This window comes from Oryctolagus cuniculus, chromosome 4 (assembly GCF_051225735.1).
Source record: "Oryctolagus cuniculus isolate XC-2025 breed Fujian yellow rabbit chromosome 4, ASM5122573v1, whole genome shotgun sequence".
Lineage (NCBI taxonomy): Eukaryota > Metazoa > Chordata > Mammalia > Lagomorpha > Leporidae > Oryctolagus > Oryctolagus cuniculus.
Genome location: NC_142870.1, coordinates 10,037,789 through 10,065,331, shown reverse-complemented (window position 1 = coordinate 10,065,331; position 27,543 = coordinate 10,037,789). Strand labels below are relative to the sequence as shown.

Sequence of the window (27,543 nt, the reverse complement as noted above, 5' to 3'; positions counted from 1 at the left end):
CTCCACACCCTCCTGGGACTATACTTCTCATTCAGCGCTCGGTCACTCTCCTGGCTTGTGGCCAGTCACGGAGCGGGAGTGCGACTCAATTCTCATGCTTGGCCTTTACCTCCTTGAAGGCCATTTTATGACAGAGATAATATTTATAGTCCAGGCTTTTGAGAGGCACACGTGGGCCAGATAGTAAATTCACCATTAGCTTTTTTTAAATTTTTATTTATTTTCTTTATTTTTTATTTTTATTTTTTTGCAGGCAGAGTGGACAGTGAGAGAGGTAGAGACAGAGAGAAAGGTCTTCCTTTACCGTTGGTTCAGCCTCCAATGGCCGCTGCAGCCGGCACACTGCAGCCGGCGTGGTGCTGATCTGAAGCCAGGAGTCAGGTGCCTCTCCTGGTCTCCCATGTGGGTGCAGGTCCCAAGGACCTGGGCCATCCTCCACTGCACTCCCGGGCCATAGCAGAGAGCTGGACAGGAAGAGGAGCGACCAGGACAGAATCCGGCGACCCTACCGGGACTAGAACCCAGGGTGCCGGCGCCGCAGGCTGGGGATTAGCCTATTGAGCCGCAGCGCTGGCCCACCATTAGCTTTTGACTTCCGTACTGGACTGAGTGTGAGGAAGCAGGCACAGTCTCTGTGGTGCTCAGATCCCTGCAAGTGTCCTGGATCTAGGAGCTAGGAAGCGAAATGGGCAATGATGAGAGGGCAGTATGAATCTGGTTATATGGGAGACTCCAGTGAAGTGGGGAAAAGGGAGGCTGGCACCCCTCCCACCCACTAGTCTGGTGTAGAAGTGGGGGGGGGGCTCTGTATTAACATAGTTTGTATTCTACTGGAAATCTAGATTGCCAAAGAGGGGAAGCAAATGCTGTTTGTTCTTCATTCTCACTCTGCAGTGATAGACTGGTGACCTCTCTCCCCGACTCCCCCTCCTCTTCTGCTCCTCCTGACCGCCCACCTTCCTTTTTGCCCAACTGGGGCTCAGTTCAAATGTCCAAACCCGTTCTCAAGTTAGAGGGCATTGCAGTGCTTGGTCTGTAGCTAGGCGGACGAACAGAAGGCAGCATACGAGGGAGCTGGCTTGAAGCGGCTGAGCGGAAACCAAGGATGCTGCCTCAGTTTGGGTTCTGACACGGGTAGTGGCATTGGCCATCCCATCTTGGTTTTCTTTCTTGGCTTTTCTAGGTTTCCATGTTCTTGTTTTGGTTATTAGAACTCAGAGCCTCCATGTTTTCATTGATAGCCAGCATAAGGATATTGGTTTATTGGGTGGATTATAGGGTGTTGAGCAGGTAAGTGGTATTATGCCTAATAACCCCTTGCCTCCTGGCTCCTAGATCAGCTGTGCTTCCTGAAGAAATGCCTCCTGGGATTCCTGAATGCTCCTTCCTTCACCCAGACCCAGCCACACGTCCATTGCTCTTCCTGCTCCACTTGGCTGCTCTCCACTCCTTGCTTTCTCTACAAAGGGACTCCTTCAGCTTGTGTGGGAAATTCACCTTCTTGGGCTTCAGACATATCCCCATTACTGGTCATCTGGTCACTGTCCTCACTAGCTTGCTGGTTCCCCCTTACTCCACCTCCAGCATGCCTGCTTTCCCCTTATCTCCTCTCTCCAGCCCTTGATCTGGGGTCTAGCTTGGGCTCTTTCATGCTGTCTTCTATCAGTCCTTTTCCTTTTCCTCTGATATTCAAAGTCCTCATGGCAGTCCTCAGATCTTGTGTTGAAGGTAATAGCTCCCTTCCACAAAATACAGTAATTGATCCCCCTTTACAATGCAAGCTGCATACAATAGATTCTGGACCATAGAGGTCCTTGGCACTCTCTAGGTGAATATAGCTACCATAACTTCCAAGACCTTTCAGAGTCTCTGCCTACCCTTTGTCAGGTACTGTGCTCCATATCCTGAAAACATGTACAATCACTGTCTCTCATTGGGGCACGGGGAGAGCAAAGAACTTTCTGGAAAGTAAAATATCAAGAGTGGAGGAAAGGGCAGGAGTACATCTTTATAGTCATAGTCTTGGGGAAAGTACAATGCTGGTTAGCTCAGTCTTGTCAGTATTCACATTTTAGGTCTGCTGACTCTTGGTTGGAAGGCTGTCCTATGCATTATGCTTAGTAGCATCTTTGCCCTCCACCTATGAGACGCTAGGACAACTTCCCTCCATCTCTAGTTCTGAGTTGTGACAACTGAAAATGTCTCTTGACATTGCCAAATCAATCACATTGCCTCCTTCCCCTGGGTAAAACACACAGGTATAAGATATTCTAATGTGACAAACATGAAGTGGAAGAGAAAACTACTTGAGCAAGATTAAGTATAACAGAAATAAATGAAAAAGGATGTTGAATAAGTAAGGCCATGGAGAAGGGAAGCAGGAGACCAAATAGGAAAGGTATGAAAATTGCAAGGATAATAAGGCATCAGTCAACTCAAAATGGATTAAAGAGATAGAAGTAAAACATGAAACTGTAGAAGTACTAGAAGAAAACAGAAAGGGCTGGTGTTCTGGAGCAGCAGTTGAAGCCATTGCTTGTGGAGCCAGCATCCAATAACAGAATGCTAGCTGTTGTGGACGTCTGGGGAGGGAACCAATAGATGAAGACCTTTCTCTCTCTCTCTCTCTCTTCCCCTTCCTTCTTCTCTCTCTCTCTCTCTCTCCCTCCCTCTCTCTCTATTTCTCTCTGTCTCTTCCTGTCTATTTCTCCAATTTTCAAGTAAATGAATAAATTTTTTTAAGGAAATATAGGGGGAAAACCCCTTGATATTGGTGTGGGCAACATTTCCTTGATTATGATCTTAAAAGCACATAAAACAAAAGCCAATGTAGGCAAATGGGGTTGTAGCAAACTAAAAAGCTTACCAAAAGAGTCAATGACGTGAAGAGATGATTTATGGGAGGAGAGAAGATATTTGTACATCATAGATAGGATAAGACGCTAATACCCCAAATACTCATATGTAACTAACTCAACTCAATAGCAAGTAAACAAATAACCTGATTAAAATATGGGCATAGGAGCTGACAAAAATTTCCCAAAAGAAGACATACAAATGTCCAATAAAGATTTGGAAAAATGTTCAACATCACTCATCACCAAAGAAATGCAAATGAGATACCACCTTACTCCTGTCAGGATGGATGTTATAAAAAAGTCAAGAGATTATAAGTATTAGTGAGGATGTAGAGAATGCACATATACTATTGGCAGGAGTATAAATTAGTATGGCCATTATGAAAAACAATATGGAAGTTTATCAAAAAATTAAAAATAGAGCTACAATAGGGTGCACTACTCCCATTTTTGGTTATGCAGCCAAAGAAATCAAATCAGTACGTCAAGGACATATCTGCACTCCCATATTCATCACAGCATCATTTACATTAACCCAGATATGGAATCAGCCTGAGCGATCATCAGTGGGTGAAAGAATAAAGCAAATGTGGTCTATATACACAATGAAATATTATTCAGGCTTAAAAAAGGAGATTCTATCGTTTTCAAAAACATGGATTAACCTGGAGGACATTTATGCTAAATAAAATAAGCCAGCTATAGAAAAACACCGTATAATCTCACTTAAGTATAGAATCCAAAAAATTGCACCTTTCTAACCAAGTTGTATTCAGTATATATATATGTGTGTGTGTGTGTGTGTGTGCGTGTACAATTTTTACATGTCAATAACAAATTTGAAAGAAGCCATTTACTTGGGCAGAGGGACCACAGAAGAACATACCTTAAATGAACCAAGAATGTAACCCAACACTGACTCTTTCTAGATGTGAACGTGGCTGTGGGAAAAGGAAGGTGCTTTAGAGGACCAAGCTGAGGTCTGGCTGAAGGAGATTTATGTCCCAATAGGAAACGATCAATGGTGACTAGGGGCACTAGATCCTAAAGTTGTTTAGCAGATTCTAGTGGCCTAGAATGGAGAGGGAATACACAAATGTAACATCACCTGCCCAATATCTCACTGAAGGAAAATTTCCCCTAAATGGAGAGATAAGGGAAAAGCAGGTTGGGCCCAATGCCTAGACATCTGTGGGATGGTCCATGCACACAACTAGCTGTCTGCGATGCCACTGAGTTAGGTGAGACCAAGAACCAAATGATGAATCTGTTGTTTACCAAACCTCTTCTGTTTTTCCGCTAGTTCTCCCTTTATAAGAGCAAAACTAAATGATTATTTTTCCCATAAAAAGTCTCTTTGAGCATATAATAGAGGAACAGAAGGCATCCTTTTGGTTTTTTTTGATTGATGTCTTGTAAACACCCCAATAGAAAATGGATCAGACCATAGTTCTGGGATCATGGATTCTCTTGGTCATACACATTCTCCATATAAGTATTCAATTTAAAGCACAAACAAATCAACTCAGGAACGGAAAGAAGTCCCTTGGTCACGGTGTTTCCCATATTCTTCTCCTTGTGTATCTGCCCTATGACCCCCAGTGGACAGCCACAGGACCTTCAGCCTGATATCTCCTGGACAGAAGCAGAACCAGCTCCATGCTGCCTGCTCCTCGCTGCTCTAATATCTTCACAGACTGATCACAGGGGTTAAAGGGGGAACCAAGCCTGGATTGAGGTCCCAGACACTTCCTACTGTGGTTGTGTGTGTGCATCACTGTGATCTCTCCTGCTTACACCCACTGGAGTTTCTGAACCTCAGTAGTAAGTACTGAGTTGGTGGAGTTCCACCACCCATCCATCCACCCATCCATCCACCTACTCAACCATCTGTCCATGTCCATCTATCCATCTTTTCATCCATCTATCCATCCGTCCATTCATCTATCATCTGTTCACTCAACCATCTGTCCATGTCCATCCATCCATTCATCTATCCATCCAGCCAGCCAACATTTGTTGAGTGCCCACATCCTGCCAGATGCTGTGAATAATGAAATAAATGAAACGTGAGCCTACATTTCAAATTGCTCAGCATCCCTGGGAACATAAATTTATAAGTAGAAAATCCTGAATCATGCTTTAGTAAGTTCTTCAGTAGAGATAAACTGAATAAACCTTATAAACCATGGCCAGAAGTAGAATGTGGTCCTTTGCATGAATCCCCAGTGGGTGTCCCAGAAGACTCAGGAGTGACAGAGTTGTCTTTCGGAAAGATCCAGTGCTTCAGAGAGCAAACACAGACCGGGGTGTCCATCCCACATCTGTGTGGGGGACACAGGAGACCTAGTTTGTACTCCAGCTTCTATAGCATACACAATAATTTCTCTTCACTAAAAATTAACCCTGACAGGTAGCTGTAATACATCTGCTACCAGAAATTATAGGAGGAATTCAAGTTGTTCAAAGGAGTGTGGATTAAAAATAATATGTAGAAAACCAAAATCGAATATGCTTTAAGGCCCTGATACTTTTGACTAAATCTTCTTGTATTAGTCACCTTTTCATTACAACTGAAAGAATCAAGATGAGCTTCTTAGGCAGGCAGAAGGATTACTACAGCTTATCCTGTGGGGGTTCACAGTCCAAGACCCCCAACCCCACCAGCTGTGCCTGTAGCCACCCCTATCCAACATGTCCCTGGAGAGACCAGATAGGGCTGGGTAAGCCAAGGAGAATCTGGACTCTGACCGGCTCTGCCTCTTGCAAGCTGTGTGGCCTGGGCTGCCCTCGTAACCATCTCTACTTTATTTGCTGGGTCTTTTTTTTTATTACTTTTCTCCAGTGAGGATGAAAGCCATACCTATCCCCTGAGGTTCTGATGAAAAGGGATGATGGAAGCCGCATGCCTAACCCATGGTGTGTGGATCTGAGTTGTCTGCAACATTTGTAAACCACAGCACAGCTGAAGTATCTTGTAACACCAGCACAGCACCCAGCATCGCTCAGGGCCACGGTGTCAGACACGGGATGCTAATGAGGGGGTCTCTCTCCCTCTCTCTCCTTCCTGTGAGATGTGGACTCGTGGTGGGGCAGACATCAGGGCCCAGGCGGTGGGGGGCAGCCTGGCTCACTACTCCTAGAGGCTGCTTAAACATCATTGAAGAGCAACGAGGCTGCTTGAAACAACTCCGACTGCCTGTGTGCAGATATTTGGGATAGATTATAAACGCATGTGGTAAGGGGCCGGTGCCATGGCGCAGTAGGTTAATCCTCTGCTTGCAGTACTGGCATCCCATATGGGCGCCAGTTCTAGTCCCGGCTGCTCCTCTTGCAGTCCAGCTCTGCTGTGGCCTGGGAAAGCAGTGGAAGACGGCCCAAGTCCTTGGGGCCCTGCACCCACATGGGAGACCAGGAAGAGGCGCCTGGCTCCTGGCTTCGGATCGGCGCAGCTCCAGCCATTGCAGCCATTTGGGGAGTGAACCAGTGGAAGGAAGACCTTTCTCTCTACCTCTCAAATAAATTAAATCTTTAAAAAAATGCATGTGGTGGAGGCGAGTCCTAGCACAGCAGGCAGTGAGCAACCTGGGCCCCAGGCAAGGCCACTGTGGGCTGTTAGCAAGGTCTGGGGACTGAGGCTTCTGCACAAGGACCAAAGGTCTGACTGAAGGTGGCAGTGGAGGCCACTGTCCCCAAGACAGCAGGGGGAAGGTGAGAGGCTGGCCCTGGTGTGCGCCCAGAAAGCACTCAATAAGCATAAAGCAGCATGCATAGGGCATTTCCCACGTCACAGGACGCACCAAACACAATCTGCAGGTTCCAACAGAGACGTTTACTCCTCTGTCAATTGTATACTCGGTGTCAGAGAAGCAGCTCCTCGGACGTCTCTGAAGGAGCTGTATGACTTTATTTTTATTATTTTTATGGCAGAGAATAATTAGCTTGAGCGCCTTTTAATTTGTTCCCATTAAAATGTTTGCATAGCTACAATTAGACGCTGGCCAGTCTCCCTGCCATTGCACTGAGCGGGAGATTTCTCCCGAGCAGGCTAGGAGCGGGTTGTGGGAGGAGAAGACCACGAAGCCTGCGGAGAGAAGGAGGCACCTGCAGGGACTCTGCCGTAACTGGTTGTACGATAATCAGACGGGAAACGCCTTCTATACAAACACAGGCAGGAGACAAGCAGAAAAGAAAACCTCAGACCCAGTAACTTGGGAAGAGAATTTGTGATGATGTCAGAGAACAGGTGGCATGGACTTTTGAAAGGCTAGAAGTTTCTACGGAAGGTAGAGATCTCAACGCCCCCAGGATGTGTGTGTGTCTAAGGTCACCAAGCATCTGATACCAAGGTCCTGTTCACTGAGGGGCTGGGGCCACTTCTCTGGGTCATGGCCGAGTCAACTGCCTCTGAGTAGAACCTTATTTTAATTACTTAGTTTTATTTGAAAAGGAGAGAGTGAGAGAGAAAATAAGTGAATGAGTGAATCTCGCTCATGGGTGGCAGGGATGTAAGGCTTGAGCCATGGTTGGCTGCCTCCCAGGGTGTGCGTTAGGAGGAAGCTGGACTGGAAGCAAAGGAGCCAGGATATAGAGCAGGCACTCTGATAAGGGAGGTTGGTATCCCAGGTGGCATCTTACCGCTGCAACACACGTCTGCCCCGCACACTCATTGTGGCGCCCCTCTGGCATAGGGAAGCGTCTCTTATAGGCTGTCCAGGACCTGCCTGAGTCTCTCTCTTGTAGGCAGCTCTGCTGGGGAGGAGCCTTGAGGGCACAGCAGGCCTGGGCACCTAAAACCACCGAATACATCCAGAACCACAAAAACAGGCCAGGATGGTGGGCAGTGGCCCAGCTTGGAGCCACCCACAGTGTCCCTCGCTGTCCAGGGCCTTGGAAGCCTTCAGCTTGGCACAGCTCCACTCTCTCATGTGTCAGACACTTATTTTTGAAAACTTTTATTTAATAAATACAAATTTCAAAAGTACAACTTTTGGATTATAGCAGTTTTTCCCCTTATAACCACCCTCCCACCCGTAAACCTTCCCATCTCCTACTCCCTCTCCCACCCCATTCTTCATTAAAATTCATTTTTAATTATCTTTATATACAGAAGATCAACTTAGTATACACTAAGTAAAGATTTCAACAGTTGCACCCACACAGACACACAAAGTACTGTTTGAAGACTAGTTTTACAGTTAATTCACATAGTACAACACATTAAGGACAGAGATCCTACATAGGGAGTAAGTGCACAGTGACTCCTGTTGTTGATTTAACAATTGACACTCTTATTTATGATGCCAGTAATCACCCAAGGCTCTTGTCATGAGCTACCAAGGCTATGGAAGCCTCTTGAGTTCACAAACTCTGACCTTATTTAGACAAGGCCATAGTCAAAGTGGAAGATCTCTCCTCCCTTCAGAGAAAGATACCTCCTTTTTAGATGGCCCGTTCTTTCCGCTGGGATCTCACTCACAGAGATCTTTCATTTAGGTTTTTTTTTTTTTTTTTTTTTTTTTTTTTTTTTTTTTTTTTTTTTGCCACAGTGTCTTGGCTTCCCATGCCTGAGAAACTCTCATGGGCTTTTTAGCCAGATCTGAATGACTTAAGGGCTGATTCCGAGGCCAGAGTTCTGTTAAGGGTATTTGCCATTCTATGAATCTGCTGTGTATCCTGCCTCCCATGTTGGGTCGTTCTCTCCTTTTTAATTCTATCAATTATTATTAGCAGACACTGGTCTTATTTATGTGATCCCTTTGACACTTCATCCTATCTTTATGATCAATTGTGAACTTAAACTGACCACTTTGACTAGCAGGATAGCATTGGTACCTGCCAACTTAATGGGATTTGGATCGCCATGGCACGTTTCTAGCTCTACCATTAGTGGTAAGTCCGAGTGAGCGTGTGCCGAACTGTACAGCAGATACTCTTAACATCCCCTGTCGCTCTCTGGGTAGAGTGTGGGCTCTGCTGAGTGGACGCCTCCACTGTGACCCGGCCTGCTCGTATCCTAGCAGCCAGAAGGTCACCTGACTTCTGCATGCCGCCATGCTGCCCTCAGCAAAGCAGGAGTCGCCGTCAGAGCACCCACTGTCTGGGCTGTGCCATAGAGCTAAGGCAGGAAGGCAAGGAAGTGCTCGGCACGGTGCAAGTGCTTCTCACACAGTACACACTCAACAAACAACAGCTGGTAGAAACTGGCTTCAGTATGGTTCAGCGCAAGGAGCACCGCGATCATTCCTGCTCCGCCACGTGCGTCTGCACACACGCCTGCTTCTGGGCCAGCTCTTCCTGCCCCCACCTGCCTTCCTTCAACTGTGACTTGCTCTATATCCCCCCGCTTTATGTGTGCTATCTCGAGTTCTCTTGACCAGCGGCGCAGTAGGGAGAGAAAACCACACCTCTGGGAGGTCGAGAAAATGGCTCAAGTTCGCATTAGCAGGGCAGACACCAACCACCTGACTCCCAAGTGTGTGGGCTTCCTGTTCCCCACCCTGGGGCTCAGGCCTGCCCCCGCCCCTGCTTCCACTCCCCCCACCCCCTCACCCCCTGGCAGTGCTCAGCACACAGCAGAGGATCTTGTGGGTGGGCAGGAGAGCATGGAGCACACAGTAAAACCCGGATCAAAGCCGCGGTGGAGACACAGAGCTCTGCTGAGAGAGGCTGAGCCCCCACCAACAGGCACAGGACGCTGGGCGGCACCTGGAGGATTTTCTCATTCATATCGGGGAGCCCTCGGAAGGGCGGGGAAGAGTATCAGAACTTGAAGTTTTCATCTCCTTTATGGTCTCTGATGCACATTCTCTAATTCTAGTCTCAAGGTCAAGTAGAGCAGGCATGGGCTTATGAAAACACCAGGGTGCCTGGAAGACGGGGCGCGCCATTCACTGCTGTGTGGCACGGCAGAGAGCACGGAGGCGGTGCAGGCTCAGCGTCTCCGCCGCCGCTGCTGCTCCCAGAGAAGGCGTCCTCGAATTCCATCCCGATGCAGTTCCTAAGGCACGTGGAGTGTGAATGCTGGCTGTGTGTGTGTGTGTGTGTGCGTGTGCGTGTGCCCTGCGTGCCGAAGAGTGGGGGTGTCCCTCCCAACAGAGGCTACTTCCAAGTGTGTGAGCTGAGAAACAGGAGTGCCGTGAAGACATCCAGCCCTGATGGGAGCTGGACTCTGGGTCCAAGCTTTTTTTTTTTTTTTATTACCAAGTCCTCCCACTTTGCGGGGGCTCCTCCCGAGCCAGAGTGGGGCATCCTGGGTCCAGGCCATGGCTTCTGCATGAACGTGTGCATTGGCCTTGCTGGTCATTCCAACTTCATTAGACTCATTGAAGCTGAGCTGGTTAACCATGCCGTTGCCTAAGAGAGGCAGGGCTGGCACATGGAGAGAGCACGGTGGGTGTGGGGTTCATGGGCAGCAGACAATGGTCCAAGGACACTGGGTGGGCTTCTAACAGTAGCTTGGCTCCTAACAGCCCAAGAAAGGTCGTTGGGGCCCAAGGCTCCCACACGCTCCTCTGCTTAAGGCTTCCGTGTGGGGAAAGAGACTCAGCCTGCAAAGGCCCATGTGGGTTGACCAAGGCAAAAGGTGATTGAGAAAGATGGCGTGAGAGACAGCTTGATTGTGTAGATTCGTGAGTGCAATCGGCCACATCAGCCCAGTGCCCGCTCGGCTCTGGGGGCAGGAGCCCAGCCTTCCTGATACTGTCCTGACCCAGATCTTTCCACGGGCCCTTGGACATGTGACCCTTCCTCGCATTCTAAGGCAGAAAGATGTCTAAGATCACTCTAGTCCAATATTCTAGTCTCTTAAGAAGTTTAAAAGTATATATAGTGGTATATATACAAGGGTACTTCAAATAGGCCATGGAAAAGTGGAATTAAAATCAAGTGTACTGGGGCCGGAGTTTTGATGTAGCACCACTGCCTGTGATGCCAGCATCCCACGTGGGCGCCGGTTTGAGTCCCGGCTGCTCTACTTCTGATCCAGCTCTCTGCTAATGCACCTGGGAAAGCAGTGGAAAATGACCCAAGTGCTTGAGCCCCTGTACCCACATGGGAGACTCAGAGGAAGCTCCTGGCTCCTGGCTTTGGATGGCTCCATCCATTGTGGCCATTTAGGGGAATGAACCAGCGATGGAAGATCTCTCTGTCTTTCTCTAAGTCCACCTTTCAAATAAATAAATCATTTGGATGGCTCGAGCTGGCCCATCTGAAGTCAAGAGCCAGGAGCTTCTTCCAGGTCTCCCATGAGAGTGTAGGGACCCACGGACTTGGGCCATCTTCCACTGCTTTCCCAGTCCATAGCAGAGAGCTGGATCGGAAGTGGAGCAGCCGGGTCTTGAACTGGTGCCTTCTATGGGATGCCGGCACTGCAGACGGTGGTTTTACCTGCTACACCACAATGCCAGGCCCCCCTAAATGAATGAATCTTATAAAAAGGTGTATTTTGGTGCAAAAAAATCTTCATATTCATGCACAATGTTCTCATAATATACATTTCACTGAACTTTTTGAAGAACCCCCATGTACCGATTTAAACATTTTTTGCACTACAGTGTTTCTCTTCTAATTGCATTTTCCGAGAACTTTCTGAACTATGTTTGTACATGTAGTTATATAATCTGAGATGCCAACTGCACTACATACAACAATATACATACGTATGTCTGCACAACATACACACACATGTGACACCTACAATGTATCCTATTGGACGATGCCTTGCGGTTTATTTGGTTTTTAAACAGATTCACCCACCTCTGTGACTCTGCTTGGAATCACAGTATGAAGTGCCATAGGAGGCATAGCACGTGTGTGTGTGTGAAGTAATGATGTGGGGTGACCGGCAGTTGAACCGAATCTCCATTGTTGGCATTCATACGTCTTTATTTGAGGCCACACCTTCTCAGTCCTAGGATTTGTTTTAGGCTGCTAGCTGTGCCCCTTTAGGACTTTGAGGTGGAACAGCCAGGTTTATCTGGGTCTACCCCGCATTCAACACCAACCATACAGCAGGCGGAGCTCCTGTCCACGCCGGTTCACGCCGGTTCACGCCGGTTCACGCCGGCATCATTCTATTTTCGTGCATCCCCATCATCTATGAAAAAGCTGAGATGAGAGAACAACCCCTGGAGGGTACCCCTTCCCCTTCCTGGAGGTTCCTACAGCCCCTTGTGTGTGTGTCTTTACACGTTATGTGGTTTCAGACTGTATAAATTATACACTTTCCAAGTGTGGTAATGTCAAGTTCAGCGGTGGGTGTCTGTGAGGTGGATGGAGTGGCCCAGATGTGGTTGTAGATGGTGTGGAACAGGGGGCTTGTGCCCAGGGTTCCAAGTGCACACAGAAGCTGTGTGAGAAGGTGTAGCCGGCTGTGGCAGGGGTGAAAACAGCTCTGGGATAAATGGCGCCCCAGCCAATGGATTTTATTAGCCTATGTTTGTTTTGCACACCTTGAGTCTAGAATACAGAGCAAATGTTGAAAACTTAATTATAAAATGTTGCATAGGAAAGGAAATTGCTTCTCTGACAGCATTTGTAGTCTCCCTGCAAAAGCTGAGCCCACAGGAATGACACTGTGGAACAGCGTGAATGAGACCGTGGAACAGCATGCCGTGGGCTCAGCGTTGACTTCTGCTTGGTCTTTTGAACATGCCCCTGTCTGGCCAGCTGACCACTGCAATGTTTTCTAGATCTTTCATATCTGCAAGTGATCAAATAATCTGAAATCCCACACTATTTTAGAAGGACATAAATGCCGATCACGATGGAGGCATGAAGGTACTTCAACAATTTCATGGGGAAAAAATGGCATGAAAAGGTAAGTTTCTGCTGGTGCAAACATTTTTGAAATGCGCGCATAGTGCATGTTCGGAATACGCATTTCCATGGACTTTTTAGAGACCTCTCATTCGCCCCCCGAAGGGAAGACAGGGTGTTCTCCCAGCTGCATTTCACTTCTCATCTCATTCTCTCCCAGCAAAGGTCGCTGGGAGGCATCACTGTCTCCTCAGGGGGTGTCCGCAGGGCCAGCAGCCCGAGCCGGGTGGCCAGCAGAGACAGTAGATTGCAGAACGCGAGGGCTGCCTGTTTCTCCCGGCACACAGCCCTCTGTGCCTTCACACATTTGGTGCCTGCTTTCGAATCAATTTAACATGGGCCTTGCAGTTACACAAAGAAGCATCAGTCTTGCCTTCACCAGCACCGGTAAGCAGGCCCAAGTGGCAAACTGAGGTTTCTATTTTGGGTGACCTTTTCCATGTGGGGCCCCTAACATGTCTCGGGGAACTGTTTAAAAAGAAATCCATCCAAAAATAGACACACGGGCCCATGGAATGAGAGGGCAGGGTGGTACACAGGATCAACAATTCTCGAAATGAATACCAGTCTTGCAGCAACACAAAATGAAAGGTTTACATTATTTCTTATTTCAGGGGAGGAAAAAAAAACTGAATAAAGACTTTCTTTTCTTTCTTTTCGGACTTTCTCAAGGAGGGAGATTTGCATCCACACTCAGGAAGCAGACAAGTCCAGTAATCACAAAGTGAAACTGCTCGGTAGCTTGCAGAAATACAAGGTAGGAGTAAGTTTTCACCGCCTGATTATCTATCGGCCTTTTGTGTTTCTATAAAAGATAAAAATATCTTAAAGTCAATTTCGCGAGTCGTTTAGAAGACAGTTCCATTTAAGGAATTCGATAAGAAAGAATTCTCTTTCAATTTTTCTAAATTAAAAAGCAGTTTAGGATGTTGGATGATGACATTTGGAGAATTCAAGAGGCGAGGAAAAGAAACCAAACAGAAGCCACCCGTCCCTAGCTCCCCGCGGGACCACCAAGGCCACGGCCAGGTAGGTAGGGGGTCCCGGTGAGTTGGGTTCGTGGGGATGGCGCTGCTGGCTCTCTGTCTTTTGCTGTAACGTGGAGAGAGAGTCAGGTGTGATGCGTGGGCTGGGAACCTGAAAACAGCTGTGGCCTTGTGTCCTACCGAGCTGGCTCCTCTGCCACCACCCACCCCGTGTCCTGTTGTGTGGCTTCCAGGGAATGGAGGCTACATCCCCCCCACTCCCCCGCCCCCCCAGCCTCCACCTGCAACTTCCAATAAAGACTCAGTGGGAGCTCAGTCGCTCCCCCTGTGTTTTCCCCACTACGTGCACTGGAAGTGACGATGCGAGGTATCCCAGGAGGGCACAGCCTGCCTAGCTATGGCCTTTGTCGCCAGGCTTGGGGTCCACTCCCAGACTTCATCTGGGCTTCTCTGCATTGTGCAAGCTCCTTCCGGTCAGCATTGTGCCACGGCTCTGGCCTACCAGACACGCACGTTTGCCCAGCAGGGCTTCCTTTTCTGGACTGAAAAGCGAGGCCCTTTAAGAGAAGAGGTGGAGGCCTCCCAAGTCCCCGTCTCCCTCCTGCCTGGACAGATCCAAGGTGGGGGCCATTAGGTGGGATCAAAATGCAGAGGCATTGGGTGTGTCTGTCCCACTGCACCGCCCCGCGCAGCTCACCCCTGGCCACCTGCCCCCACAGACCAGTGCCCATCTGTAGAAGCCACTGGAGCCAGCTGTTCCTTGACCTGTAGCCAAGCCCCATCCTCGCAGATTCGGCCCAGCAAGGGTGCTGCTTTCTGTCCTGTAATGCAAGGCAGCCTTCCTTGTGGATGTCCTGTTCATTTCTCTGTTTTTGCTCCTTCTCTGGGACCATTCAGTGCTATCCAGAGAAAGGAGGGGAGAGGGAAGACACACACACACACACACGTATTCAGGGACGCAAGGCAGTGTGTCCCTCCAACCAAGCGTGCAGCCGGTGCAAATCCTAGGAGAGTCCCAGCTTCCTTTCCTAGCATGTCGGAGAGAGGTGACAGGAGGCTTTGAACTCCGATTTGTGCTAAGGAGCCACTTTGTGGCTAATGATGTCCATGGTTTGTAAAGATCTTACCGGGCCATTCAGGTGATGCCACTGTAAGGATCTTTGCTTTTTTAGAAGCAGGGAGGGTCAAGGCAAAGGTGTGCTCTGCCACGCCTCGTGGTGGCACCGATGGAGGAACCACTTGGATGGTCAAGGAAGAAGCATTTGCCGCCCATGTGATTTGGTGAATTGAATGCCTGTTTAGGCACCAGAGTGATTTTTGCAGATTTCTCTGCTGAATGAGAATAATGAAAATGAAGATTGAGAAGAAGTGCGGACAGTCTGCATGTATAAACTAGCACGATACCTACTAGGGGTGTTCAAAACAGTCATGGAATAATGTGCATTACGAAAAAAACAACTGGGCATGGGTAAAACCTTTTAAAAAAACCTTTTAAAGAGAACTAAACACAGTTCTCTTTTGAGTCTTATTTCTATGGCCTTTTGAAGCACCCTCGTATTTCCTACCAGCTAGGACAGTCCTTCCAGAAGTCGCTCACTGCATGGGCCTAAGCCGACCCGCGCCGTGGTTTCCAGTGCCTCTCTCTGCTGCGTTCAAAGATTGCGAACAGGAACTAGTGATTCGAGGCAGGCTCGCCTTGGACGGCACTAGCACTGTTTGCAGAACTGCAGTGGGAACACAGACATTTACTGACTCATCTGGGTCACGAAGAAGTTACCTGAGAAACTGAACATTTGCTGGAGTTTCCGGTGTGGGCCTCCCCTCCCGCCAGAGCTGTCTCAAAGTCCCTGGTGACAAATGTCGCCAAGCAGCAAGGAGATTGACTGACAGCAGCCTGCCTGCTGCCCCACAAGCCCAGGGGCTCCTTCTACAAGAAACTCCCAGAACTCTCGGGGAGGGGAAACATCTCTGCTGTCCCTGTGTTCCGGTCAAAGACTCAGTGCCCCCAAGAGTCCCCCTATCCAAGAGCTGTGCTTGGGACGCTCAGTGACACAGAGTTCTCGGTCTTGTTCTGCCTTCTTCATGGGCTCTTGGAGGAGAGGCAGGATGGCCTGTGGCTGAGACGCCACCAGGTGGGCCGACGCACTTGCTGCCTCCCAGCCCCCATGGAGGGTCTTACGGCCCTGCCTCTGCCAGGCCCATCCTTCCCTCTGCCCTTTGTCCCTCCATCCCCACCCATGCCCTTCTGCAGTTCCTGTGTCCTTTTTCAGAGAGCCTCCCCTGATATCTCCCAAGCCCTGGCGACCTCTCCTGTCTTGGAGCAGAAGTTGACTAGCGAGCACCTTAGCAACATAAGTGAAAGTCCATGGCCACGGTTAATATCAACTGCTGGCTTTTGGGGGCGGGTTGGGCACTTGGCACAGGTTACTGAACTGAATCAACCCAGCTCCCTTCACCGTAGCTTCTGCCACTCTCTACGATTTGCAGATGAGGGACCTGAGACTCAAATATGTGACCACAGCCAGAAAAAAGCGAAGACCAGCCCTGTGTTATCTGAGCATGTCACCTCCTTCCCACCCCCATCCAGCTCTCCTGTCTCGGACTCTGTTAAGAGTGGCTGCTCTGATCCAATGCCAGGCCCTCTGCTCCAGGCTGACCCTGGCTGAGCCCTGGTTTCTGTGCAAGTCTCTGTGTGTATGTGTGTGTGTGTGTGTGTGTGTGTGCAAGTCACGAGCTCCACACCAGCTTGGCGTCCTGAGGAGAGGATCACGTGTGTTTCTGAAAGTCTCTTTCTGATCTATTTCAAGAAGACACAGGAATCTCCCAGCTACTCATTTGCTCAAAAGCTGCGAGGGGCGACGTGCCCTTTCAACCTAGGGCCACCTGCTGCCCCTTTGATGGTGCAGGAGGGAGCAGAGCAGGGGTAGGAGCTGCTTCTGGGTGCTGCTTTCCACTCTCTTCAGACTTCAAGGTTTCAAAATTGTCATTTTGTCATCCTCAAGCATTTCTGAATATGCAAAGAGATTGCATGGCAAAGGGCATGATTATGAATTAGATAGCTCTTCACACCTTTTTTAAAATATAGTTTCAAGATGTGTGGAGAGCTTCAGCTGTGAAATTCCACTGCACGTAGGGCCTGTGAGGGTCCCAGTCTGCACCACCCAGAAAAGCAGGCCTCGTGCAGCCATTTCCTGCTGGTCCCTGGGGGTGTCAGATTCACTGAGACACTGTTAGGGCCGCACTGGGGCCCCCCAGTTCATGTGTGAAAGTCTTAGTCCCCAGACCCTCAACTTGTGACTTCAAGGGGCCCCTCCACAAAACTCATGGGAGAATGGGATTAAAAGATATGTTTGCTTTGATGCAAAAAAATATTGATGTTCAGGCATAGCTTTTTTTCATATCATGCATTTCCCTTGAAATTCATGAACACCCCAGAGTGTTTAGAGAGATTGTGAAGATAAAATGAGGTTACTAGGATGGTCTCCAATCCAACCTATGTCCTGATAGAAGAGAGGAAGAAGGTGCAGACACTCCACCAAGAGACAAAGTTCATGTCTAAGCCAAGGTCAGAGGCCCCAGACGACACCTTGACCCCAAGCTTCTGGCCTCCACTACGGTGAACAAATTCCTCCTGCTCAAGACACCGAGTCGGTGATATTTTGCTATGGCTGCCTTAGAAAAAAGAATGTGGGTTTTGCACCGAGGTCGGTGCCACAGATGGTTTAATCCACGGCCTTCTGTGAGCTGAAATCTGCAGTGGAACCTGAAGCAGTGTCTCGACAGCCTTCAGAAACCAGGGGAAACCGGGGTTTCCACAAAAGCACACCGGGCCAGTCGCCATTCCTTTAGAAAGCCTTCCCCGGGCGGAGCAAGTGCACCGTGAAGACACCCAGAGCAGGGGGTGGCGTGGCTGAGATTTCTACCTGTGGTTCTAGGAACTCCGAGCATATCAGCATTCAGGCTTTGCATAGACCACTAAAGCCACTTCTAAGAACCAGGCTACCTGAGACATTTTGCAAAAATCCGTATACGCTGAGGCTTCTAACCCCTGTACCCACCACAGCTCTCTCTGTTGGTACCTTGCACCTTCTGATGGGACCAAGCTCGGGTTCTGAAAGGATTGGATGCTGCAAACCGTGTGTGCAAGTCCCGGGGCACCTTGATCGCATCGCGTCTTCTCTCCTAAGCAAACTGAGTGACAAGCTGGTGCGGCGTGACAGAAAACGCAGCCATGCTCTGCGGTAAGCCACGCTCATCTTCAGCCTGTGTCACTCTCAGAACCCAGCGATGGTGGTCCTCCCAGCCCCCCACTTCTCTTTTCACCCCCAATTTCCCCAGGGTTCTCTGGTTAGAGAAACTCAGAGGGCTCCTATCGTGAGAACAGCACAGACTGACAAATGTCACCCCAGGAAGAAAACACAATGCTGCCTCCAGGCCCTGCTTAAAGCTACAGTGGGGGAGGGGACCCATGCTAAAAGTCACAGGTGGTGAGGTCTGGTCTAGCAGGCAGCGTGCGGGGTGGGGGCAACGGGGGCACCGAGAAAATTAAGAGGAGAAAAAATGTAGCAATGGTCCTGCTCCCACCAGGTGCTAAACAAAAACAAAAACAAAAACAGTGCCCAAGTGGCACCCAAAGAAACATGCTGTCACTTCTCCGGCATGGCTGAGCAATGGGGACAGCTCATCCTGACAATTTAAAGCCTCTTGTTGATGGATTACTTGTCTGAAATTAATCAGGAAATTGCCAAGCCTCCACTTGGCCTTCTGAGGTTAATTCTCCAAGTTACAGGATCGAGTTAGAGTCTGGCAGGTGCTGTGTTCCTCCTACTGAGAGGAAGGAGCAAAAGGACCTGTTCAGATGGCCCCTCTGAGTGCTGGGGTGAGGGCCGCGCCCCGCTCCAGGGCGCCCCCCGGGGAGCTGGCTGAGTCCTGTTCGGGGTTGGCTGAGGGCGCAGGGCGCAGGCGCTGGGCTCCTGGCTCCGGTGGGCGCCTGTTTCCTGGTGTGCGCACAGGTCGCCCTGCGCCCTCGTTCTCTAAGGACGGCTTCCAGGGCCAGCCCTACACGCTGACATCCCAGCAAAATGTCCTGCCTCTGCCTTCCTGGGGTTGATCACAGAGGAAACAGTCAGCGCTTGGAGAGGGCACTGGAAGTGCAGGAAGGCAGGAAGCTCGTTTTTCTCTTATTCTGCGAATATTGCTTCCCCAGGGGAAACGCTGCGAGGGAGCCCCGCGCAGCCTCTCAGCCAGGGCCCTGGCCCCACGGCGCCCACGACGCTGCCAGATGCGATGCGTGACTCACACACATCCCCGTGAGTCGACTGCACTCCCCGCTGCCAGTGGAGAGCGCTCAGAAACCCTTCCGGCTGAAGCTGGGGATCAGCTCATGGCTGGCTGTCTTGTGTGTCCGCCTAGACCTACCCCTTTCCCTCAGACACACACAGACACAGACACATACACATACAGATACATACAAACAAGACACACAGACACACACACACAGACACGACACACAGATACACAGACACACACATGCACAGATACACACACAGAGGCAACAACACACATAAACAAGACACACACAGATACACACACAGACACACATAAACAAGACACACACAGACACAGGCACACATGCAGATACACACAGACACAAACAAGACACATAGATACAGATACACACACAGATACACAGACACACAGACACACACACAGGAACACACATACATAGATACACACACAGAGGCACCAACACGCATAAACAAGACACACACAGACACAGACACAGGCACACATGTAGATACACAAACACAGACACACAGATACACAGACACACACAGACACACACATACACAGATACACACAAGCAAGACACACAGACACATATACAGATACACACAGACACACAGATATACACACACTCAAACACACACAGACACAAACACACACACAAATGAGACACACAGATACACAGACACAGACGCACAAAAACACACAGACACACACAAAACAGACACACAAGCACACAAATAAGACACAAACATACACACAGACACACAAGCACACACACACAGATGCACAGACACACAAACACAGACATACACGCACAAGCGCACACACACACACACACATCTTTGTCAAGTTTTTAAATTTCAGGGATCCAGAAACAAATGGAATGTGGCACTCCCAGCGGTGTCTGCTGTGACCGAGCGGCTGGCAAGCCCGCCACGTTCCCCTGCTCACTTGACTGCATGAATAGAGAACGAGGCGCAGACACTATTTGGGGGCATGCAAGAGCCTGAAAATTAATTAGTCTTCCATCCAAGCCCACTCCGCTCCAGCTCTGCCAAACCATCAAGCCACATTCTGCAGGTACCGGCCAAAGCCCAGCCCCGGTGCTCCGACGCCTTCATGGTCTTTCATGTTACTGCTAAGCACTGCCCTCTCTTACCACGAAAGATACACAAAATGCCTCCGGGCGGCACACTGTCTCACACTCACTGCTCAGCCCTAGCTTTGCAGGTTTCAAGAGTCTGGTTGCAAAAGTGCGTAGGGGTTTTGCACACCAGTGCTCCCGTTGGTGAGCGTGCAGTCCACGGACCCAAGCTGCCAGAACGTTCGTTGGACTTGGGAAACTCCTTCCTTGCTCTCTTCGAGAGAAAGAGAAAGACCCTGGGATGTCACAACCTGCTTTCTCGCTTCAAAGATGCAGGCTGCCTCTTTGCCTGGGGGCGCCCAGGAAAACAGCACAGCCTGGACCTGACAACTCTAACCTAAGCGAGTGTGCCAGGCTCCAATACTCTCTGCGTGTTGGAGATAGCCGAGTCGCCACTTTGAGCCTGAGACCTCCAGGCTGGCTGACGCACAGGGCAGATCCGAGAGCCTCTTGCCCCACGCTGGCTCCAGCCCTTCCCGGCTGGCTTGCTCAGCGTGTGTGCCTGCTAAGCCCCCAGGGCAGGCTGCCGTCCGGGCCACACAGCGTGCAAAGTTCAGGCTAACTCAGACACGGTTATTCCATTGCCGGCAAGGGACGGCACGCATAAAACCCGGGGGAGCTTTGTGCAAGCGTTCTGATCTCCAGGACTTTAAACCAGAGCAGCCCGAGCTACCGCGCTGCCTTCGTCCTCTGACCCAGCACTTCACCAGCTTAACCAAGTATGCGTAAAAACAGTTCGGCGGCGCTGCCCTCGGAGGAGTTGGTAATCCAATAGCATTGCAATCACCGGCCTCGGGGACAAGTCCTCCCCCACTCCGACACAGACGGGCACCCAGGCGCCCCTCTGCCCCCTTGCTGTGGGCGCAGAGCTGAACACAAGCAGATACCAGAAGACCAGCACGGTACTCACCTCTCATGAAGCACTCTGGGTACGAAGGAAATGACTCAAATATGCTGTCTGAAGCCATAGCTTCCTCCCGAAATCGCACCCTCTGCCGAAGGCGGGAGTTCAATGGTGTCTTTTACCTTAGGAGTGAAAACCAAGAAAGGTCACCGCCTTCACCTCCTCACGCCCATCATGGCTCCCTCCATCTCTTCCCCTCCCCACCTCCGCCTGGGTACTCCTGGGACTCCCCGAGTTCTACGAAAAAAAAAAAAACACACAAAGGTACCTTGGTGCAAACAAATATTCAAATTGTTAAAGAGCAAACCCAGCAGCGCGCCCGCCGGGGCTGTGGGCTGACGCTGTGCGCCACTCTGATAGCCTGTGGTTTGCACTCAGGGTGAGTCGCCCGGCCGGCTGACCACTACACTGGGCTGAGCCTCCTGCCACTGCCAGCCTACCCAACTTGTGGTTCTGTGGTTGTCTGTGAGACCCAAAGAAGTTTTCACACAGCCCAAATTACAAATTTAACTGTTCCCCTTTCCACGGCCTGGCTTCATTGGTTCTTGCCAGTCATGTGACGCCAAGTGAGGTCAATTTTTTTTTTTTTTTGTACTTTCTGAGCTGTTCTCTTCCTTCTCCCACCTGCCCTGCCCCCCAGGCAGTGCAAACACAAAGCCCAGTAGAGACTTCAAGAGAGAGGGGATGCAGAAGAACAGTGGCTCGGTCTCTCCTCTTATCGCAAGGGTCTCTGCTGGCTTAGGGATGGCTCAGCTCCTGCTCTTGGTATTTGTGGGTTTGGGAAGCTACTGAGTATTTTGATAAGGATTTCATTGCTGCCTATTCAATAGTAACTCAACGCTGGCGTCGGTCGTCGGGATGCTACATACACAGGATGTGGACCCTGTCATTTCGAATGCTCAAAATCAGCTGGCGGCAGGGGGTGCGGGGGGTGGGGGTGGGGGAAGAAGTCAGTCCTTATTCAAGAGTGTAACAGTGTGAGTGAAATGACAAGGGGGAAAAAAAGATTAGGCGAGAGACCCCTAAAAGGGGCTAGCGATTTATCAGTGTTTTAAAGCCTGTCCAAAGGAGAGCACTTTCCTTTTTGAGATAAAAGTGTCCGTGTAATGAAATCAAACGTATGTGGCTTTCTTCCTCCTCCATGGACATTTTTGCACACCTCTGTTTCAGTACGGGGGTGGAGGCCCTGTGTCTCTGAGAACAGGGATTCGCACTTGTACACACACTCTGGTTAGGAGGCTAAGGAAAAAGCGAGTTTCACCTGCGAAGACCTGCTTCCTGGACCTGCCTTGGCTTAGCTCAGCTCAACCGGCCCAAAACACCTGTCGGTGCAGGTAGCTGGTGAGACTTCCAGAATTCACCATGGCCAGAGGAAGCCGAGGAGGGGCTTCTCGGGAGCGGCCCCTTGTCGGGGGGGCTGGCTGATGGGCCCCATGAGCTCACCCTCCGCCTGTGCAATGCCCACCTGGGTCAGTCCTAAAGAAGCAGGCTACTTTTGTGTGCGGGGGGGTGCAGACCACCCCAGCCTTGGGGAGCTTTATCCTGCTTGTCGGTTTCCCCTGCTGATCAACAAAAGCATCCTTTTTGTTATTGCTCAAGAGAAACTGCACTGCAGGGTCCGAGACCCCAGCCCTGGGTTTCCAGCTGGTGCACCACTGCCCTGGGAGGCCACTGCAGAGCCTGAACCCCAGGACGGTCCCTTGGAACGCGCGCCTCTGCGGAATTCTGCACCTCAAACATGCCCTCAGACTCCCAGGCCTTTCAAAAGCCACGGACACGATTTTTTTTTTTTTTTAACTTACTCCTCTTTTGACGGAAGCAGGAACCGAAACCCCAGAGACTGCTTTCTCCCAGACTTGTGAGAGGCAGCTTTGCCAAATGTCGGCAGCTCTGCAAGAGTGCTAGCGACATCTGCGTTCTTCGATGCGGGATCTGTGTTCTCTATGTATCAGAGCGCCACACCGGGCTCACGTGGCCCCTCGGTGCACACTGCCCGTGATCCAGCGTCACAGGACGTCCTGGTGAAGTCAAGGCCCAGCTGAGCCCACCTCAGGCCCCATTCTCTCCCCTGCACTCAGCCTTCCTGGGAAGGGGTCTGAGAGCTGACGGCTGGAACCTGCAGCTGCCCTTCCAGCGTCGACTCACACTTAACGATGAGCTGGCAAGGCAAGCAGAGCAGCCGATGAGTCCTTCGGAGATTTCACTTGAGAAACTCCCTACATGCTTTTAGTCACAGGTGTCCAGCTGCTTCGGCGAGGCGCTTGGATGTGTCAGCTAATTGCTGGGATTCTTGGCTTTTCTCTGCGGGCCTAGCTGGAGCCCAGGGTGCACTGCTCCCAGCGGGGTCTTCGTGGGACACGTGAGATCCGAGAGACGGCTGGCAGCCTGGGGCTCCGCTGTTCTGGTCAGGGCTAGGGTTTCCCTGGAGCACCAGGGGGCAGCCTGTGGAGGCCTGCACACGGGCACTGCGCTGCCTTTCCCAGGGTTAACGGGCAGGACAGCCACAGCCTAACTCCCCAGCAGTTGGTGGTGGGGGGTGGGGAAGAGAGGCTCTGGGCCTCTTCCAGGTGATGACAATAACTCAAACCTCAGCCAGCTGCCGGCAAACTTGGCGTCTACCTCTCTCTTAGGAGCCCAAGACAAACAAACAAACAAACACCCCAAAACCCACGTCTGTCATCAGTGAACTGCCTAGAGAAATGCTTAATCCCATTTTAACCAGAACTGGTTAGGATTCTTTAAGTCAGGGCCTTGATCCACACCCTCTCTCCTCATTCCTGCAAGTGACTCAGCCCCCGGGCCGCTGGCTTGGGAATAGCACCCAAGCCGTTGCAGGCACTGTGGTGTTGCCAAGGAATTGGGTGGCAGCTTCCACCCTCGCTCAGATTGGCTCCAGCTTCCAAGTGCCGCGGTGGGGGTGGGGGTGGGCGTGGGGTATGCTCAGGTGTCTTTTTTTAATGGCCCTATAAAAATCCCAGCAAAGGCGGAGAGACCCATAGCTGCGTAACCCTTTAATTACGAGGAGACCTGTGTGCCGTCCAATTCAGTGAAAATTCTCCCTTCCAGACCTTTTCATTCCCTGAGTACCATACGCGGTCCCGCACACAGCTATGATAAAGATCCTTCAGCCAGGAAAACAGGGGAAAGATGGGCACCCGCCCCCCCCCCCCCCCCCCCAGATCTGGTGTAGCCAGAACTCCCGGGAGGACAAGGCTGCTGACTTATCTCTGCGTGGCATGAGTTTCCAGTATTTTCCAAAACCGTGTGCTCCCACCGCGATGCTCTCCAAACACTTGCATGCTAGGCCAACAATTAGCTCGGCGATGATTTTTAAATTGAACAGCAAAGCTTCAGGGGACGCACATCTCCTGCTCTTGGCAAATCTGATAGTTTTAGGTAACTGGCGAGGCCCGAGGGGGGCCCGCGGGGAGCAGCTCCTCTTTCCTGAGCACATCTCTCTTCACCCGTCTCTTGGTTCTCTAGCTAAAGGGGCACATTTAAGTCCTCACGATGCTGGATTTTATAGACAAGGCAGAGTTTTAGTATTTATGTCTTAACTTTCTGTAGCTGGAGCTGTATTGCTCTGTAGGGAAGTAGGATTTAGGAAGGAAGAAGGAAGGCAGGAGGTAGGGAAGGAGGGAGGGAAGGTATTGAAAGTTACCCATCAAATGAGCGCTGTTCCATGATAGAAAAGATTCTTGAACTACAGTGGTTTCAAAGGAAAGACTTAAAACTGCCCCACGGCCGTGCGCGTGGACAGGGGACCAACAGCACGGACATCGCCAGAGAACTTGTCAGGAAGCACAGTCTTGGGCTCCGGCCCAGGTCTGCTGAATCAGAACCTGCGTTGGTGCCTACAGGTCCCTAAGTGACTCCGGTACACGAGACAGTCAGAAGATTGCCCTGGGGGTAGCCTTGCACGTGCAGGAGGGGAGTGAAGAAAGAGCAACCCCGGGGTTGTTTACATTCTTTGAGATCTCCCCTTCCTTCAAGTCTTCTGAAACCTCCTGCTCTTCATGCCATAGTTTTGTCAGTCTAGTATGTTTCTAGAGAGCAGAAACCCGCAAGAGGCATGGCTCAAGTCCTGCCAGGTAGCGCTTTCTTGGACTGTCGCTCAGACCTCTCATCGCCAGCGCCGTGTTTGGGTCAAGGTTACAGTTTGAGGTTTGACACACCACACAGTGCTCCAGCTGCCTAGCCCGTGGCCACGTGGGTATAAACAAGGAGACATTTCCCCTCCAGGGTGTCAGACTCTCCGTTTGCAGTTTGGAAACCCACTCATCCTGCGAGTTCTTCCAGATGCTCACCACGTGTGCACAGGGCGGGCCGTGCTGCAGGTGGCCTGGTCAGCCTTGCCCTGAGCTGTCCTCCCCCGCAAGGAACACCTGCCACTGCTCCCCAGCCCCTGCCTTGCAGATGCCGTGTTCTGAGTTTTGTTCCAAGAGCAGGGCCTTCCCTCCCGTGGGGCCCGCTTGTAGCAGCCAAGCCTGCCAGGGTCCAGGGCTGTGGCCACTTCTCTCCAGTGTGTCTGGATCCTCTCAGGCCTGCCTTGGCCCAGCAGGCTTGTTTGGAATAGTTTCTCCTTCCAGAGCTCTGGGCCCTTCTGTTCCTGGTGCCATTCGAAACCAGGAGGGTGAAGCTGGGAAACTTAAACAAACCAGAAATGTTCAGCATTCGAGGTTTGGTCGAATGATGGAAAACATTCTAAGTTGGTATTGAACTTTCCAGTCAGTTCCTCCAACCTTGAGGCTAATTTTAGCATGAGATCCAGGCAGGGAAAGCGAAGAGAAAGGAAGAAACTAAAACTGTTCTGAGTTGAAGAAACCAGCATTCATGAGGGTGAGATTATCTATGACTCTGTGCTTTGTTTTGTGTGACAAATGCCAATTCACGTTCCGGCTCTGATCAAAGCACCTGGCTTCCAGAACGTTGGATTCTTCATCGTAGTCACAACCTCTTGTCCTGGCGGTGAGCAAATTTGCAAGCTTCCACATGGAATTTTTGTTAAAGATTTATTTATTTATTTATTTGAAAGGCAGAGTTACAAAGAGGAAGAGGCAGAGAGGGAGAGAGAGTCCTTCCATCCGCTGGTTCACTCCCCAAATGGCCGCAATGGGTAGAGCTGGGCTGATCCAAAGCCAGGAGCTTCTTCTGGGTCTCCCACATGGGTGCAGGGGCCCAAGCACTTGGGCAATCTTCTACTGCTTTCCCAGGCCATAGCAGAGAGCTGGATCAGAAGTGGAGCAGCTGGGACTCCAACCAGTGCCCATATGGGATGCCGTCGCTGCAGGGCGTGGCTTTACCGGCTACACCACAGTGCTGTCCCCAGCAGGGACTGTTGACCCTACCTCTTTGACTGGGGTCCTTTGAGATCTGTCACTAATGGGACCATGCACAGTGGTTTTGAATGGAATGGGAAAGAGACTTGTGGTTGACATTTCAATATGGAAAGAGCCAATGTGTGAATTTTAGCCTTTGTACTTGCCAGGTTTCATAAAGACGCGGCATCTGGACTCTGAATTAGAGGTTCACACAAGAACCAGTTGGAAAAAAATCCCCTGCAGCCGATGCTGGGGGAATTCTTGGTGTTCATCACTTAATTTTTGAATTAAATGTTCTTTTGGAATGATATCATTCATTCCTACAAAGGCAGGCTGAAAATTCTTTCAGGACCTCAAAATGTCAAAATAAAATAAAATAAAATGGCAAATGCTACCAAGAAACAAAATCCCCCACTTAAAAACTGTGTGGTGTGTGTCTTAATTTCCTCCTCTATAAATTCCCTTCCCTTGCTGTTGCCAGGTCAGAAAGAGGCTGGATTTCTGGGAGGAGGTAGGAATGGAGACTTGTCCATGTTCTGCTTCTGACTTCATCTCTCTCTCACGTGTTTAGTTTATTCAAAGTGGAGAGAAGAAACTGAGCTCTGAGCTTCAGACGTCTGGGGCTGGCTGTGAACATCCCGTCACAGAACGCCATCACTGAGACTTGGGATCAATCGATCGATTGATCTATCATTGATCTATATATCTATTATGTAGCTAGCCATCTCTCATCCACCTAATTATATGAATTTCATGAAAATGCCTATTATGAAAAAACTGCATGAATTTTAAAACTTTGGAATAATGTACGCATACATGAATATTCACACACATGTATACACACACACATACAGGTATGTATGTATAATTTTGTTATGCTAAGAACTTTTAACATGAGAGCTACCCTCTTAACAAATTTTAAGTGTACAGCACAGTACTGTATTGGCACACTGTCTTACAGCAGATTTCTAGAAGTCATTCAGCTTCAGGACCGAGACTTTATGCCTACTGATCAGTAATTTCTCTGGTGTCCCTCTGTTCCACCTCCTGGTGAGTGTCATTTTGCTCCCCGATTCTGGGACCTTGGCTGTCTAGCTGGCTCCGTGGCTGATATCCTGCAGGAGGCTGTGACTGGCTTGTTTGCCTCCACATAAAGTCCTCAAGTTTCATTCACTTAGTTACGTGTTGCAGGACGCTCTGCGTTGTGAGGCTGAGTGATATT

At 50.1% G+C, this 27,543-nt stretch overlaps 1 protein-coding gene across 3 annotated transcripts in view; it reads right to left on the bottom strand.

The window, feature by feature from the left end:
- The window catches only part of RUNX1 (RUNX family transcription factor 1), a 253,535-nt gene extending 229,973 nt beyond the window's left edge, over nucleotides 1-23,562 (bottom strand). For 2 of the 3 annotated variants that reach the window (XM_051833590.3, XM_051833591.3), the window contains exons 1-2: nucleotides 21,269-21,496; nucleotides 21,007-21,122 (exon numbers count right to left, since the gene is read on the bottom strand). In XM_051833590.3, coding sequence (XP_051689550.1) covers nucleotides 21,007-21,064 — 58 coding nt within the window. In that variant the 5' untranslated portion in view covers nucleotides 21,065-21,122; nucleotides 21,269-21,496. Of the gene's footprint in view, nucleotides 1-21,006; nucleotides 21,123-21,268; nucleotides 21,497-22,802 lie in introns of those variants that run through there. The other variant, XM_089331477.1, reaches the window with a different exon arrangement.
- Between the last annotated feature and the right edge of the window lie 3,981 nt (nucleotides 23,563-27,543).